The 13,408-nt window shown below is 60.2% G+C and overlaps 1 protein-coding gene across 1 annotated transcript; it reads left to right on the forward strand.

Annotated features, from left to right (window-relative positions):
• Positions 1-1,064: 1,064 nt before the first annotated feature.
• AIRE (autoimmune regulator) lies at positions 1,065-12,702 on the forward strand. The gene is made up of 14 exons (XM_004697301.1): positions 1,065-1,214; positions 1,359-1,533; positions 1,980-2,135; positions 2,499-2,573; positions 3,747-3,860; positions 4,647-4,795; positions 4,956-5,036; positions 6,089-6,204; positions 7,348-7,453; positions 7,991-8,173; positions 8,960-9,081; positions 9,343-9,439; positions 11,620-11,688; positions 12,622-12,702. The coding sequence occupies exons 1-14, from the start codon at positions 1,065-1,067 to the stop codon at positions 12,700-12,702; spliced, it is 1,674 nt and encodes a 557-aa protein (XP_004697358.1).
• The last annotated feature ends 706 nt before the right edge of the window (positions 12,703-13,408 follow it).

Genomic DNA, 13,408 nt, shown 5'->3' on the forward strand with positions numbered 1-13,408 from the left:
GCATGAGGCCCAGCTGCTGTCCTCTGGACTGGGCACACCGGACGGGAGGAGGGTGAGGGCTGGAGTCTTCCCGACGAAGGTGTCAGAGGCGCAGAGAAAGGCACAGGTGGAGAGACAGGCAAGGCTCTGAATCTAGGCCACTCAGGTAGTGCCCACTCAATGATCGCTCCACCCACTCAGGTGCCCGGATAGGAGTGAAGGCAGGAAAGACTCCAAGAGGACAGAGGCAGCCCACCATTGGGCTGTCACGTCCCCCCATCCCCCCGCCGTCTGCAGCACCAACAGTGCCCACAGCCCTCGCCAGTGCCCCTGCGGGACCCCTACACCTGGACGCACCCCTTCTGGTGCTCTGCATCTGAGCCCGAAGCCAGGCAGAGGGCATGTCTTTCTGGCTCCTTCATCTGCACAGGGCCCTCTGGGTGCAGAATGGCCCCTGGCTAGGGCCGAGTGTGGGGCAGGGAGAGGGTCTGGCCCTCCCTTTGACCGAGTTGGGGGCCCGGGCCCCAGAATAGCAAACCCTGTGGGCAAGTCAGCCAGACCTGAAGCTTGGAAGCATCGTTCACAATGGAAAGAAGAGCCACAGCCAGGCAGGGGGACTTGGGGTGGGTGGAGATGGGCTCGTTAATCTTTGGGGCAGTGAATCTCCTCCTCCCCCACCTCGAGCCACACCCCCATCCCGCTGGGCTGCCCTGGTTGGCTCCCCAAGCTCTGCGGAGGGCCCAGCCTGGTATGACATGGCCCCGGGCTCAGCCCTTTCCGTGGGAGGCGCAGATAGCCGGCTCCCCATCCCCACCTGGACAGCTCTCTGAGCAAAGGCAGCAGGAGGACAGGGTCTGTTCAGAAGCCAAGAAATTCACCTCACCTGGGCGGCCCAGGACCCGCTAGGCCAGAGCAAAGGACGGAAAGGAATTGGCGGGATCCCTTGGTGGCCGCACCACGCGCTGAGTTCGGGTCCCTTCCAGGACCCTGTGACGCCTAGGAACCTGAGATCCGACTGCCTTCAGGTCCCCACGACGACGCCACATCCCCCTGGACGCTGAGGCTGGAGGGCCCAGGGCGGACGCATGGCCGGTGAGTCGCGGTCGGGCGGGGACGCGGTGCTTCGCCGCCTCCTGAGACTGCATCGCACGGAGATCGCTGTGGCCGTGGACAGCGCCTTCCCGCTGCTGCACGCGCTGGCAGACCACGACGTGGTCCCGGAGGACAAGTTCCAGGTGGGCCCCCTGCCTTCAGCGTGCCCACAGCAACCCCCACACCCCGCTCCCGGACTGGGCCTCTCCGGGTCGGGGGTGCTCATCCTCTAGGCCCATGCTGGAGGGACCAGGGGCCCTAGAAGCACTCCTCTGGTCTTGCTTCAGGAGACGCTGAGCCTGAAGGACAGGGAGGGTTGTCCTCAGGCCTTCCACGCCCTCCTCTCCTGGCTCCTGACCCAGGACGCTACAGCCATCCTGGACTTCTGGAGGGTGTTGTTCAAGGACTACAACCTGGAGAGATACGCCCGACTGCAGCCCATCCGAGACAGCTTCCCTAAAGGTGGGGCCAGGCCGGTGGGGTCTGGGTTGGCCTCTGAGTCCTGGCCAGCTCAGCCTCCTAGGGGTTAGGGGAGCCCTGGTGTCCTGTTGGGCAGTGAGCTGGAAGACAGGGGTGGGACAGGGATCACAGGAGGTCTTGGATCCTTTTTCTATTTTTTAAAAATCATTTTATTGGGGGCTCTTATAGCTCTTACCACAATCCATGCATCCATCCATCCATCCATCCATCCATCCATCCATCCATCCATCCATCCATTGTGTCAAGCACATGTGTACCTATGTTGCCATCATCATTTCCAAAACATTTTCTTTCTACTTTGGCCCTCTCCTTTCTTTAATTTTTAGTTTATTTTTAAGAGGTCGTGGATTCTAAGACGCCTTGTTGGAGAGACCCAGCCCTTGAGGTAACCCCTGAGGCTTGGCTCCTGCTCTTGCCCCCACCTGCAGATGTGGACCTCAGCCAGGCTCGAAAGGGGAGGAAGCCTCCCACGGTGCCAAAGGTCTCCATACTGCCACCCAAACCCCCTGCCAAGAGGAAGGTTCAGGAGGAGCCCCGGGCCACCCCGACAGCCACCCTTTCCCCGAGGGGCAGCTCCAGTCCAGGTACCTAAACATCTCCCCTGGGAGCTTGACACCCTCAGTGCTCCCCACTGGCTTCCGACTCACCAGCCTGGGCTGGAGCTGCAGAGGGCCTGGCTCCTTCTGCCTCTGTTTCCCCTCTGTGTAATTGGCTGGGTTCACAGGGTGAGCCCCAGGCTCCTTCCTGCCCCACCCCCAGGGGGCTGTGAAGTAGGCAGGTGGGTTTTACTTCTGTATTACCGCTGAGGAAATTAGAACCTGGCAAAGTGAAGGCTGCCCTCCCCCCTCCCATTCCCCTAACACCCTCACATCTCCAAGCCACCCGCCTCCACTCCCACCCCCTTCTAGCGTGGCCCCCTTCTGGGCTGCCTCTAGCCCCCTCTCCAGGTTCCCAATCCAAGGCAAAGTCCTCCAAGAAGCAGGAGAACAGCATGGAACCTCCACATCCACCCCTGAGCAGCGGTGAGCGAGGTCCCTGTGGGGCTGGGGCAGGGCTGTCCATTCTCTAAGGGATCTCCTGGGCATTGGATTGAGCAAGTTGGGTGCCCGGGCCACACAGCCAGCCCCGTGCTTAGAGCCCTAATAGGAGCTTGTGGGTCACCATTACCCAGTGGGCCCACGTCTCAGCACCTGGTTCTGACACTCTCCGCCCAATATCTCAATGCTGGTCTCTCTCCTGTCTCCTCAGCCCACAGTCCACAGTCTCTCAGCAATTCACTCTCTCACCCTCTGCTTCCAGAACCTTCTTCTCCTGCTCTCCTCCTGTCATCCCCACTCGTGGGGGTCCGAATCCTGCAGTTGCCTGCCAGGGTCTTTGGTCCGCTCAGAAGTCTTCTCGGGGGCTGCTTGTGCTCCTGGGTGACCAAGAATGAGTCCCCCAAGGACAGGTCCTCACTTGGCCCCCAGCCTTGAGAGCCCAGCTGGGACTGAGTCTTCTGGGCCCATCCAGACATTGGGCTGGGACCCCCAGAATGGGCCTGAGAACAATATATCCTATACGATTCCCTGCCTCCCTCAGCCCTCCTCAGGAAACTTTACGTATGAGGTGATTGCAAGGTGCCTGCCCCCCAGACTACTGCTGCACTTCACTGGTGCACAGTCCCAGCCTCCCAGGGGCCCACTGCCCCTCCTGGGCCCTGCACTCCACTCCACTCCTCTGCCCCCCACCCCTGCCCCCTCTGGATCATGCTGTTCTAGGAACTGGGAGGTCCTGCCCCACCCATGGCCACACCCACAGCCTGGGCACTCCTCAAGACCCCTGTGAATGCTGCTGCCTGCTTGTGGCATCCCTGGTCACTAGCTGAATGCAACCTGGCACTTTTCTGCCCCCTCCCCAGGGGTGTTGTCACTTAGTCCCAGCAGTCCTACCTGGGGGCGAACCTGGGAGTGGCCCTGTGTCCCCAGCCCCAGCACAGGGAGGTGTCACTGGAGAGACCGTCCTGTCCTGGTCACCCCTACCGCTGTGGACTCTGTCCCCACCCCCCACAGTAGAAGTCTCTCAGTGTGTTCGCTGTCACTGTGTGCAGTCCCTGTGTGTGAGGCCCTGCTCCCTCCTGCCCTGTGTGTCCTGTCTGGGTGCTCTGGATCATCCCCGGGATTGACAGACCCCTACTGTACGGCCCCTTCCTTCTGCAGGAATCCAGACCATGTCTGCGTCGGTGCAGCGCGCCGTAACGATGTCCTCCGGGGATGTCCCTGGAGCCCGTGGGGCTGTGGAGGGCATCCTGATCCAGCAGGTGTTTGAGTCCGGTACGCCCGGAGTGCTGGGGGTGGGGGCGGGCAGAGGGCTGCCAGGGAGACATGCCGGCTTTGTGGCGCTGCCAGCTGTGGAGCAGAGGAGCAGGCCGAGGGGACCTTCTTGGAGGTTGGTAGGGTAGGAGAGGAGCATTCCGGGTGGGGAGGGAGGGGATGTGGGACCAATGTGCCTGGATTACCTCCACCCATGCAGTGGTTCCTCCACAGCCCCTGAAGTGTGTGCACGGGCCTCTGGCCCTGTGACACCCCCCACCCCACCCCTTCTCTCCCTCAACCTGAACTTCTTCTTCCCACCTCCCCACATCACCTCCTCTTGGGTTCCCACATGAGGGGTGGGGTCTGGTCCCCTCTTACTGCCTGGCTCCTCCCCTAAGTCTCAGGAGGAGGACAACCTGCTTTCACGGCAGGCCGGCAGCTGTCCACCAGCGCCTTCCAGGGCCACCTGCTCAGGATACAGTCGTGCCCACTGGGGCCATGGCCACTGTGAGGCCCAGTCATTCCCTCGCAGCCTGTGCCTCCGGCTCTCTGTGTAGGTCACAAACCAGAACCCTGAGGGCAGAGGGCTCCTGTAGCCCTGGCCTCACTCCACCAAGGAATGTCCCTAGGGTGCCCCACCAGGGATCTCTCCTGTGCCCAGCACCTGGCTGTGGACTCAGCTGGGTCAGGAGTCAGGTGCGGGAGGAGGAAGAGCAAGCTGACAGTCGTCTGTGCCAAACCCACCTGCTCTTGTCCGGGGTCAGGGCAAGGGAGGGCCAGACCCTGTCACCTCTCTCTGCCCAGGTGGCTCCAAGAAGTGCATCCAGGTAGGGGGCGAGTTTTACACTCCTGGCAAGTTCCAAGACCCAGGCAGCAGTGGCGGGAAGAACAAAGCCCGCAGTGGCGGAAGCTCGAAGCCTCTAGTCCGAGCCAAAGGAGCCCAGACCATAGCAGTAAGCAAGGCCTGTCCCTAATGGTCCCCAGGAAGGCCTGCCGATGGGCAGCCCACTCCCACAGCCTCGAGGGGCTCTGCTAGGGGCTGCTGGGAGGTGGTTACGTGGCCTCTTGCCCAAGTGGCCTCCCCTGCAGGTAACTCTCCTCTTCCCCCTGCAGAATGGAGGTGACCCACGGCTGGGGCAGCAATGCAGGGTTCCCGCCCCTGTTGCCCTCCCGAGTGAGCCCCAGCTCCACCAGGTAACACTCCAGACCATGAGGAGAGTCCCCATGACCCCCACAATGCCCTCAGGCGGGCTCTTCTACAGGACTTGTCCCCGTCCTGAGCACTCGGGTCACAAGCGGTGCCTTGTCTTTCTCAGGCAGCATGTATTATTATTTTTCTGAGCACACACACTTGTGAAAACTTAGAGAAAGTGAAGTCCTTTGGCCTTGAGAGCCCTGGACAGCTCGATGATGTGGGCCCAGGGATCAGGGATCCGAGGGCCTGTCAAGGCATTGAGCGCGTCCTTGGGCTCTCGGCTCCGGTGTCACAGCGGTTACCTGTCGGGCCGCTCACTGCAAGGTCAGCTGTTTAGAATCACTCCTGGGGGGGAGGGGGGGAAAGACGAGCTTTCTACTCTGGTAGAGTGTTACCATCTCAGAAACTCCAACTGGCCAGTTCTACCCTGTCAGACAGTGTTGCCGGGAGTCCAAATTGATTCAAGGGCCGTGAGTTTGGTTTTGGGGTTCTGCCATTGTTCCAGGAAGAGGTGGGACCCTCCCAACACCCAGGGGAAAACAGGACCCAGGCTGCCACAGGGCTCTCAGCTGGTGGACATGGTACAGGAAAAAGCCTGTTGTGGTGGGGGTGGGGCTGGGGTGCTTCTGGAAGGGACCCTGAGGGGACAGGAGGCCTGCCAGGAAGTTGAGGGTCCCAGGTAAGGAACTGTGGGGATCCAAGGCTGACCACTCAACGGCTCAGCCTCCCCATTGCCTTTGTGAGGAAGGGTCCAGAAAAGAATCACCCACCGAAGCCAGGCTTTCTGAAGACAGTTTCCCATGGGGGAGGTGTGTGTGTGTGTGTGTGTGTGTGTGTGTGTGTGTGTGTGTGGTGTTTTGGCAGGTGGGGGGAATCTCCCACCTTAGAGAGGGCGTGCTGCAAGGGAGCCCTGCGGCTAGAGGTGGAATTTCAGGTGGGGCTAGGGACCAGGGTGGGGCTCTGGGTGCCTGGGGAGTCCGGGGGCCCTGAGCTGTGATGGAGGGCAGCTGGCCATCCCTGGAGTCTGGATGGTGCCTGTGTCCTGTGTCAGAAGAACGAGGACGAGTGTGCTGTCTGCCGGGACGGCGGGGAACTTATCTGCTGTGACGGCTGCCCCCGGGCCTTCCACCTGGCCTGCCTGTGTCCTCCGCTGCGGGAGATTCCCAGGTGAGCCTAGCACGCTGGTCACCTGCACCACTCACCAGGCCACCCCCACCCTGCTTCTGAGTCATTTGCACCCTCAGCCTGCATGGGAAGCCCCCTAGAATCCCTCCAGTGCACAGGTGGGGACCGGACTTCCTGAGGTGGATGGGGATGGGGGTGGGGGACCAACCCTGGCTTAGGCCCCTGGGCAGTGGGCTGGGATCAGGGTTTTACCACCAAATGTCCCCACCCAAAAGGAACCCTGGGCTGTGTATTGAGTAGCTCATAGCGAGGTCAGCAGCCCACACCTACTCACGCTGGGAGAAAGGTGAGGTTTTCTCCTCCCGTAAAGATGTACAGTCTTGGGAAGTCGCAGGGTCTGTTCTACTCTGTAGGGTCACTATGAGTCAGAATCGACTTGACGGCAGTGAGTTTTCCTTGGACGCTCCCCACCCACTCACACTGGCCAGTCAAAGTCCTGAGCCCAGATCCCCATCTGTATGCCCATAGTCAGCTGGCCTCCTCCCAAGAAAAGTCCCATCCACCCACGGTGAGGAGCACGGAGCTCCAGAGCTGTACCCCGCAAAGCTGATGAGTCCTGTCCACCAATGCACAAAACTCCACCCACATCTGAGGGTCCCTGGACCCCACCTGCCCAGTCCTGCCCGCCACCACTTGCTCCCATAGGTCAGGGTGGACTTGGGGGAAGAGCATCAGGTGGGAGTCCACAGACCCCAGCTCTCGCCTTGTCCCTGCCCTAGCTTCCAGTTCCGTCCCTCTGAGCTCCCATGGGTCCATCTCTAAAAGGAGAGTCTGCACTCAGCTCCTCTTTGATGCTTGTCCTTCTCCCATCCATTCTCAGCCCCGCTGGGCACCGTCCCCTTTGGAAACCTGGTTGGTCCTGATGATATAAGTCATCCCAGCTTGCGGGCAAGGCCGAGGGTGGCGGTGGAGCTCCCGGTGGTGAGCAGGGGTTGGGGGTCTTCAGGGAAACACCCACCCACCAGGGTGACGGTCCCTGCTGCCTGACTCTCCTGAAGGTGGCCCCTGTGGCCCTGTCATCCACATGCCTAGGCCTCAGTTCCCTCTCTCTCAACGGAGTTGCCTCCCTCATTGTGTGCTTCTCCCTTGTCCTCCCATACCTGTGACTGGCCACCACATGGGCAGCGGGACCTGGAGGTGCTCCGGCTGCCTCCAGGGGAAAGCCTTGCAGGGCGCACCCACAGCACACACAGAGCAGCCTCGGCTTCAGGAGCCTCCCTCGGAGAACCCGGTATGCACAAGCCCCCTCCCAGGGGGGCTGCCCTCCTGTCCCTTTGCCCCCCTGGAGTCCTACTTCCTGGCCACCACTGGCCCAAGGTGGTCCCTGCTTGCCCCAGCCACAGGACCATAGCTCTCTCAGCTCACACCGACTCAGCTTTTCTGGAGTTCAGTCCCACGGGCGCTGACCATTGGGGAGCTGACCACACAACAGTCGGCTTGTGGGGTTGGAGGCTTGGCTTCATTGGACCACGGTTAATTTCCTGCAAATCTACTTTTGAGAGGCCTGTTGAAGTCCAGAGACCCAAGGGGTAGTTCCCATGTCTTGGGATCAACTGAGAATGGAGCCCCTGGGGGGTCATGGGGATAGCCCTATTCTGGAAGGAGTGAGAGAAAGGACTTTGCTGAAGGCCACAGAGCCAAGAGGGGAACCCAGGACCCTCCCAGTGGTCTGGCTGCCACACCAGCTCCCTGCGCTCCCCAGGCCCCCGATGTCACTGGCTCCCTGGTTGGTGTTGGGCAAGCCCCCTGCCGTCCCCTCTGCTTCCAGGTCCTCCTGGGACTGAGGCCCACAGGGGAGGAGATGAGGGGCCTGCCCAAGGGGCTTCCAGCCGGAATGGATACTGCTCTCACCTTGAAGCACCTGCTACCCCCGCCCTCCGCACCTCCCTTGCCTGTGCTGGACCCCTCTGCCCTGCGCCCCTTGCTGTGTGTGAATGCTGAAGGACAGCAGGTGAGAGCTCGTGGATGGCCCTGGGGGTCTGCCAGGGTGGGTGGGGGCAGTGACTTGGGCATCGACAGCTGAAAGCAGAAGAGAAAGAGACAAGGGCTAGTTATTCCAGGGGACAGGAGGGGTGTGTGTGGAGAAGTTGTGAGTATCAGGGACACAAATTCCAAGGGTGGTTGGTGGTAGTGCTATGAGGGAGCAGCCTGGGGAAGGTGGGGGGTGGGGTGGCCTTTGGTGCCCAGAGAAAGCATTTAGGAGGGAAAGGTGGGGCCTCTGGGCCCCAGATGTCAGGGTGAGAGGAAAGGAGGCCACTAGAGGGCTGTCTTAGGGAAGGGAAGGTAGCACATTGTCCCTTGGCCCTGCAAACCTTGCCCTAGCTTGGGCCTGAGCTAGTCAAACCCAACCCCCCCCCCCCACCTGCCCCCTCCCCCCATCCCCAAGGTGAGACACAAGGGAGGGTGGCCCAGCATGCTGGGCAGCCTCTCTCCCTCAAGTTTCTGCACAGCCTGCCTCATTCTCTGCCCCTTGCTGCTGTTTTCTTGAGGGTGGCCCTATTCTGGGGATCCCTGGCCCAAGCCTGAAGGGGGGGCAGTGCAGTCTGGGTACCTGACGCCCCAGGGCTGCACCCTGGCAGGTGCTGGGTACTCCCTGGGCAGTCACAGCCACCAAGGGTCCCACTGCCCATTCCTAACCTCCCGGGACTGGGTTCTCCACGCTGAGACCCGCGGTCCAGTCCGCGTGCGGAAGCTGCCTGGGGAGCGGGCTCCGGACAGCGGCGCTCGCTGTTTCCAGGGCGCAGCGGCCGGCGCGCGGTGCAGCGTGTGCGGGGACGGCAGGGACGCCATCAGGTGCGCACACTGCGCCGCCGCCTTTCACCTGCGCTGCCACTTCCCCTCGGGCGCGGTCCGGCCCGGGTGAGTGCAGGGGCGCGTGGGCGCGGGGCTGGAGGGACTAGGGAGCCTCTAGAGGGCAATGAAGAGGGGAGGGAGGGCAACGGTCCGGAGACCCCCACCTCCACCCCACCCCTAAGGCAGGTACATCAACACCCCTAATATCCACCCTGTAGGCCAGCTCCGAGTTTCGGGAGCAGGTGGTGGTCGTGTAGAGGCCGCGTGGTGGCTTGCGGGGTGGGGGGTGAGACGGGGCCAACGCATTCCTCCCCGCTTCTGTTGCAGGCCGGTCCTGCGCTGCAAATCCTGCTTTGGAGACCTGGCTTCTGTCCCAGGGGAGGGGGCGCCAGCGCTGAGCCCCGCCCGGCCAGCAGCACCGCCAGCACCAGCATCAGCCAAGGTCCGTGTGGGGGTGGGGGTTGAGCGGGGAGCGTGTTCACATTCTGCAGGAGGGTGATGCCAGGGGCCAGCCCCCAAGGTCTGTGGACTATCCTCTCAGTGCTCCGCTCCGTTCCCAGAAAGAAGTGTAGACTCAGAAACCCACCGGGCAGATATACTCCCTCTGCAGGCTCGCTCTGGGTCCACACCCACTCGGCCCACGGCAGCTAGCTTGCTCGTTTGTTCGTTTTTTCTTTCGAGCGTGTTCGTTCTTTTCAACATCAGCTCCTTTGGATACCTTTTCTTTATCTCATACTGCTGTGCCAGAACCCTGTTCGTGGGTGGCTTTAGCAAACAGAAGTTTATTCTTTAGCAAACAGACGTTTATTCTTTAGCAGACAGACGTTTATTCTTTCGAAGTGCAGGAGTACAAATCCAAATTCAGGGCCCTTGCCCTAGGGGAAGGCTTGCTCTGTGTTGTCAGCTCTCAGTCTCTGTGGGCCTGGAGCTCCTGGGAGACCTGCACGTGTGTTGGCATCTCTCTTTCTCTGGGTCTAGGTCAGCGTTCTCAACCTGTGTGTCACGACCCCTTTGGGGTTGAAAGACCCTTTCACAGGGGTCACCTGATTCATAACAGCAGCAGAATTCCAGTGATAAAGTAGCAATGAAATAATTTTATGGTTGGGGGGTCACCACACATGAGGAACTGTCTTAAAAGGTCGTGGCATTAGGAAGGTTGAAAACCATTCGTCTAGGAGGTTCTCAACCCAGGGATCATGGGTTCAAAGGCCTGGATCTGATCCTGGCTTGTTTCTCCTGGTGGCAGTGAGGTCCCTCTCCTTTGCTTGCTTCTTGCTTCTTGCTCAAGAGAAGCAAAAGTGTGACTTGGATCGGGGTGTGACTTGATTGGCACCCTCTTATAAGGCTGGGACTCAAGACATACCCCACTTCCATCCTGCTGCGTTAACGTGGAGTGGTTAGGATTGACCACACACCATAAAACGGAGGGGAATTACATCAGATCGCATTGGGAATCATGACCTAGCCCAGTTGCTTAAATGGAATTACTTCATTTAAGCCACGACAGTAACAAATCTATTTTAAGAGGAAACTTAACCCTAATGCCCACTCGCTGGGCATTCCTGGGATGGTTATGAGTCTCTTTCATAAGCAGTGTGGACCCGAGGCTCTCCAAAGTCTCCACCCGGAGCCCCTGAAGAGCTGGGAGCCTGCTCGCTGCGTGGGGTTCAGGAAGGAGGTGCCACACTCAGAGGAGTGAGCAGTCACAGTCCCTGCCTCCTTCTGAGCCCTCTTACTTCCCCTCCCCCCCCCTCTCATCCGTCCACCTGTATCTCTCGCCTCCCCCAGGTTTCAGCTGAGATCTGCCCAGAGGCAAAGGGTCAGCTGAGGCCCTAGATCATAACACTTTCTGCCTTGAAAATACCACTTACCATATGGGGGGAGAGATGCAGACAGTTTTCTCTGGTGTGTGCATGGGGAAGGGGGGGCATGTTCCAGCAATAGGCTGAGGTCTGATCGGCAGCAGAGTGAGAATGGGGCTTGTCCCCAAGCTGAGTGCTACATCCTCATGCCTGGTGCTACGCCGCTGGGGCACTACAGGGGACAGGAAGCCTCCTCAAGTCCCCCAGATAAGAAGGAGCCTCTTGTCATCCCCCGGTGGCTTCAGAAAATCTTTGGGGGCTCGAGGGGCAGTTCCCCCCTAAAGTCCACCCTCACACTCCTCTGGGTGGGCACTGGGGCAAGCATGAAGCTGGGCGTGTATGGACCTTGATGGCCCACATCTGCCTTTGCCTTGAACACATCTGTCTCGGAGCCTCTCTCATCTTCCTACCCATTTGCGTTTGAAGGTTCCGGATCCAGCCGCTTCCATCACTGACATTGGGGTTCTTTACTCCCAACAGCAAAGACCTGTCCTTTGTGTTGTAGTGCAAAGTATAAGGCAGTTTTACAGTGCATAGTCCAAGCCCTTCTTTTGCCCCTACACCTGCCTCCTAACCCCCCTCTTTCAGGGCCAGTCACATCCAGCCCTCATTCCAAGGGTTCCGCCCCAGCTGCAGCAGGCGGGTGTAGTAGGCATGATCCTACTGCCCAAGCCCTGTTTCCATGCAGGGGTCAGTCTGGTGGTGGGAGTTGGGTTAACCTCTCCCCTCTCCTGGGTTGCAGGCAAGGGACGACTCTGCCGGCCAGGAAGCTGTCCTGCACAGGGATGACTTGGAGTCTCTCCTGAGTGAGGTACTGCAGCCAGGACCAAGGCTCAGGGATTGGGCCACAGGGTTCTGGGGCCTGGCAGGCGGCTGCCCCTGCTTCTTTGGGGGCATCCACACCTTCCAGGTACAGGCACACATCACTATGCACAGGGCCCGCCATCGGCGGATACAGCTCCTCCTCCTCTGCCCAGATGCCCTGGGTCCCTGGGGGCTCAGCACTGGCACCTGGTGTGAACTGGGATAGCTCAAGCCTGACTCCAAGGTCATAACATTCAAATAGGTGACTGTGGCCCCAGAACCCCTGCCCTTCCCAAGATCTCTCTGCTTCCGAGTCACGTTCCACCCTGGGGAGCAACGGGGGCTTTTTGGAGTCTTCCTTTGCAGAAGATACAGGTCCAGCCATTCCCAGGACCCAGATGTCCACAATGGGTCAGACACTACTAGTCACGGTCGCAGATAATATCAGGGGGGAGGCTGCCCCTCTGCTGCAGGTGGTCTGGGCAGATCTTCAGGCAAGGACTCCAGGGGTCCTGGGGGTGGGGGGCGGAGTGACCAGAGAGGCTGGCTGAAGATGCTGTAGTCCTGGAGAGTGTGTGGGTCCTGACAGAGTATGGAGAAATAGAGCTGCAGACCACCCCTATTCAGCTGTGACATGGGGCCTTACCATATGGCCCCAGTCCTAGGGAAGCCTAGGCCTCTGTGGGGAATTGGGGAGTGAGCTCGCCGCCCTCACTCCAGGGAGGACACCTCCAGGTGTTGGCTTGGCTTAAACTCTGAGGATGCAGGACGGTACCCTGGATGTAGGGTCTTCCTCCTGCCAGGATGGGCACGGCCTTTGTGCCATGCTGCCCACACTCCTGCGTGTCCGTGAGGCTAGGCCTGTGGGCCGTGGGTGGCACACTCCTTTCCAGGGTTTCTCCGGTGGTGTTGAGCCCCTCATCCCCACCCTGTCCTGCAGCACTCCTTCGACGGCATCCTGCAGTGGGCCATCCAGAGCATGTCCCGCCCACTGGCCGAGGCACCCACCTTCCCATCCTGAGTCCAGTGGCACAGGGCCAACAGACACTGTGGGACAGCAAGGGAGACTACAACCTGCTGAAAGCCACAGACTCCCCTCCCTCCATCCCTGCAGCCCACTGGGAGGTGTAGGAGATCTTGGCAGTTCTGCTCCCAGCAGACACTGCGAACACCTTCCCTTCCTCTCTCTCTCCCAGAGCAGTGCCCTTTAAAGACAGAATAATTGTGAAAGGGCTAGAATTGTCGCTCCTCGGCTTGCCCGGTGTGGGTGAGGCCCAGAGCCATCATGCCTGCTGGAATGAAGCCCCTGCTGTGGGCATGCATAGACTGGGACATGTGCATCTCGACCGTCATGCGTTCACTCTGATCCAGTCTGCTTGGCGTTTAGAAACAAATACCTATGATGACTTGACCACAGCGTGCCCCCCCCTCCCCCAAAAGCAGGCCCTGCCCCTGCAGCCCTCACCTGCCTTACTTTGCTCATCACAACCTTACCCCCCCCCCCCCCATGGTCCTTGTCTGGCACCCCAGAGGGGAGGGAGACAGATGGCTGGCTCACCCAGCCCTGGACAGCATCTGGCCACATAGCAGATGTTGACCAGCACCCAGATAGGGCAGCTCCTCCTCCGTGGCAGGCAGCAGAAGCAGCATCTGTCTGCAAGCATGCCCTGCCTGCATCAGCACTGGCCCTGAATCGGCCCACAGGCCGTGAAGGTGCGGCTCAGAGA

This window comes from Echinops telfairi, unplaced genomic scaffold (assembly GCF_000313985.2).
Source record: "Echinops telfairi isolate 266 unplaced genomic scaffold, ASM31398v2 ScPeMD7_7469;HRSCAF=8507_0, whole genome shotgun sequence".
In the NCBI taxonomy this organism is placed as follows: Eukaryota; Metazoa; Chordata; class Mammalia; order Afrosoricida; family Tenrecidae; genus Echinops; species Echinops telfairi.

Coding starts and splice junctions, on each gene's coding strand:
- AIRE (XM_004697301.1), top strand. CDS start 1,065: ATGGCCGGTGAGTCGCGGTCGGGCGGGGACGCGGTGCTTCGCCGCCTC. Junction 2,574..3,746: donor ACATCCACCCCTGAGCAGCG/GTGAGCGAGGTC, acceptor TTCCTTCTGCAG/GAATCCAGACCATGTCTGCG. Junction 4,796..4,955: donor AAGGAGCCCAGACCATAGCA/GTAAGCAAGGCC, acceptor TTCCCCCTGCAG/AATGGAGGTGACCCACGGCT.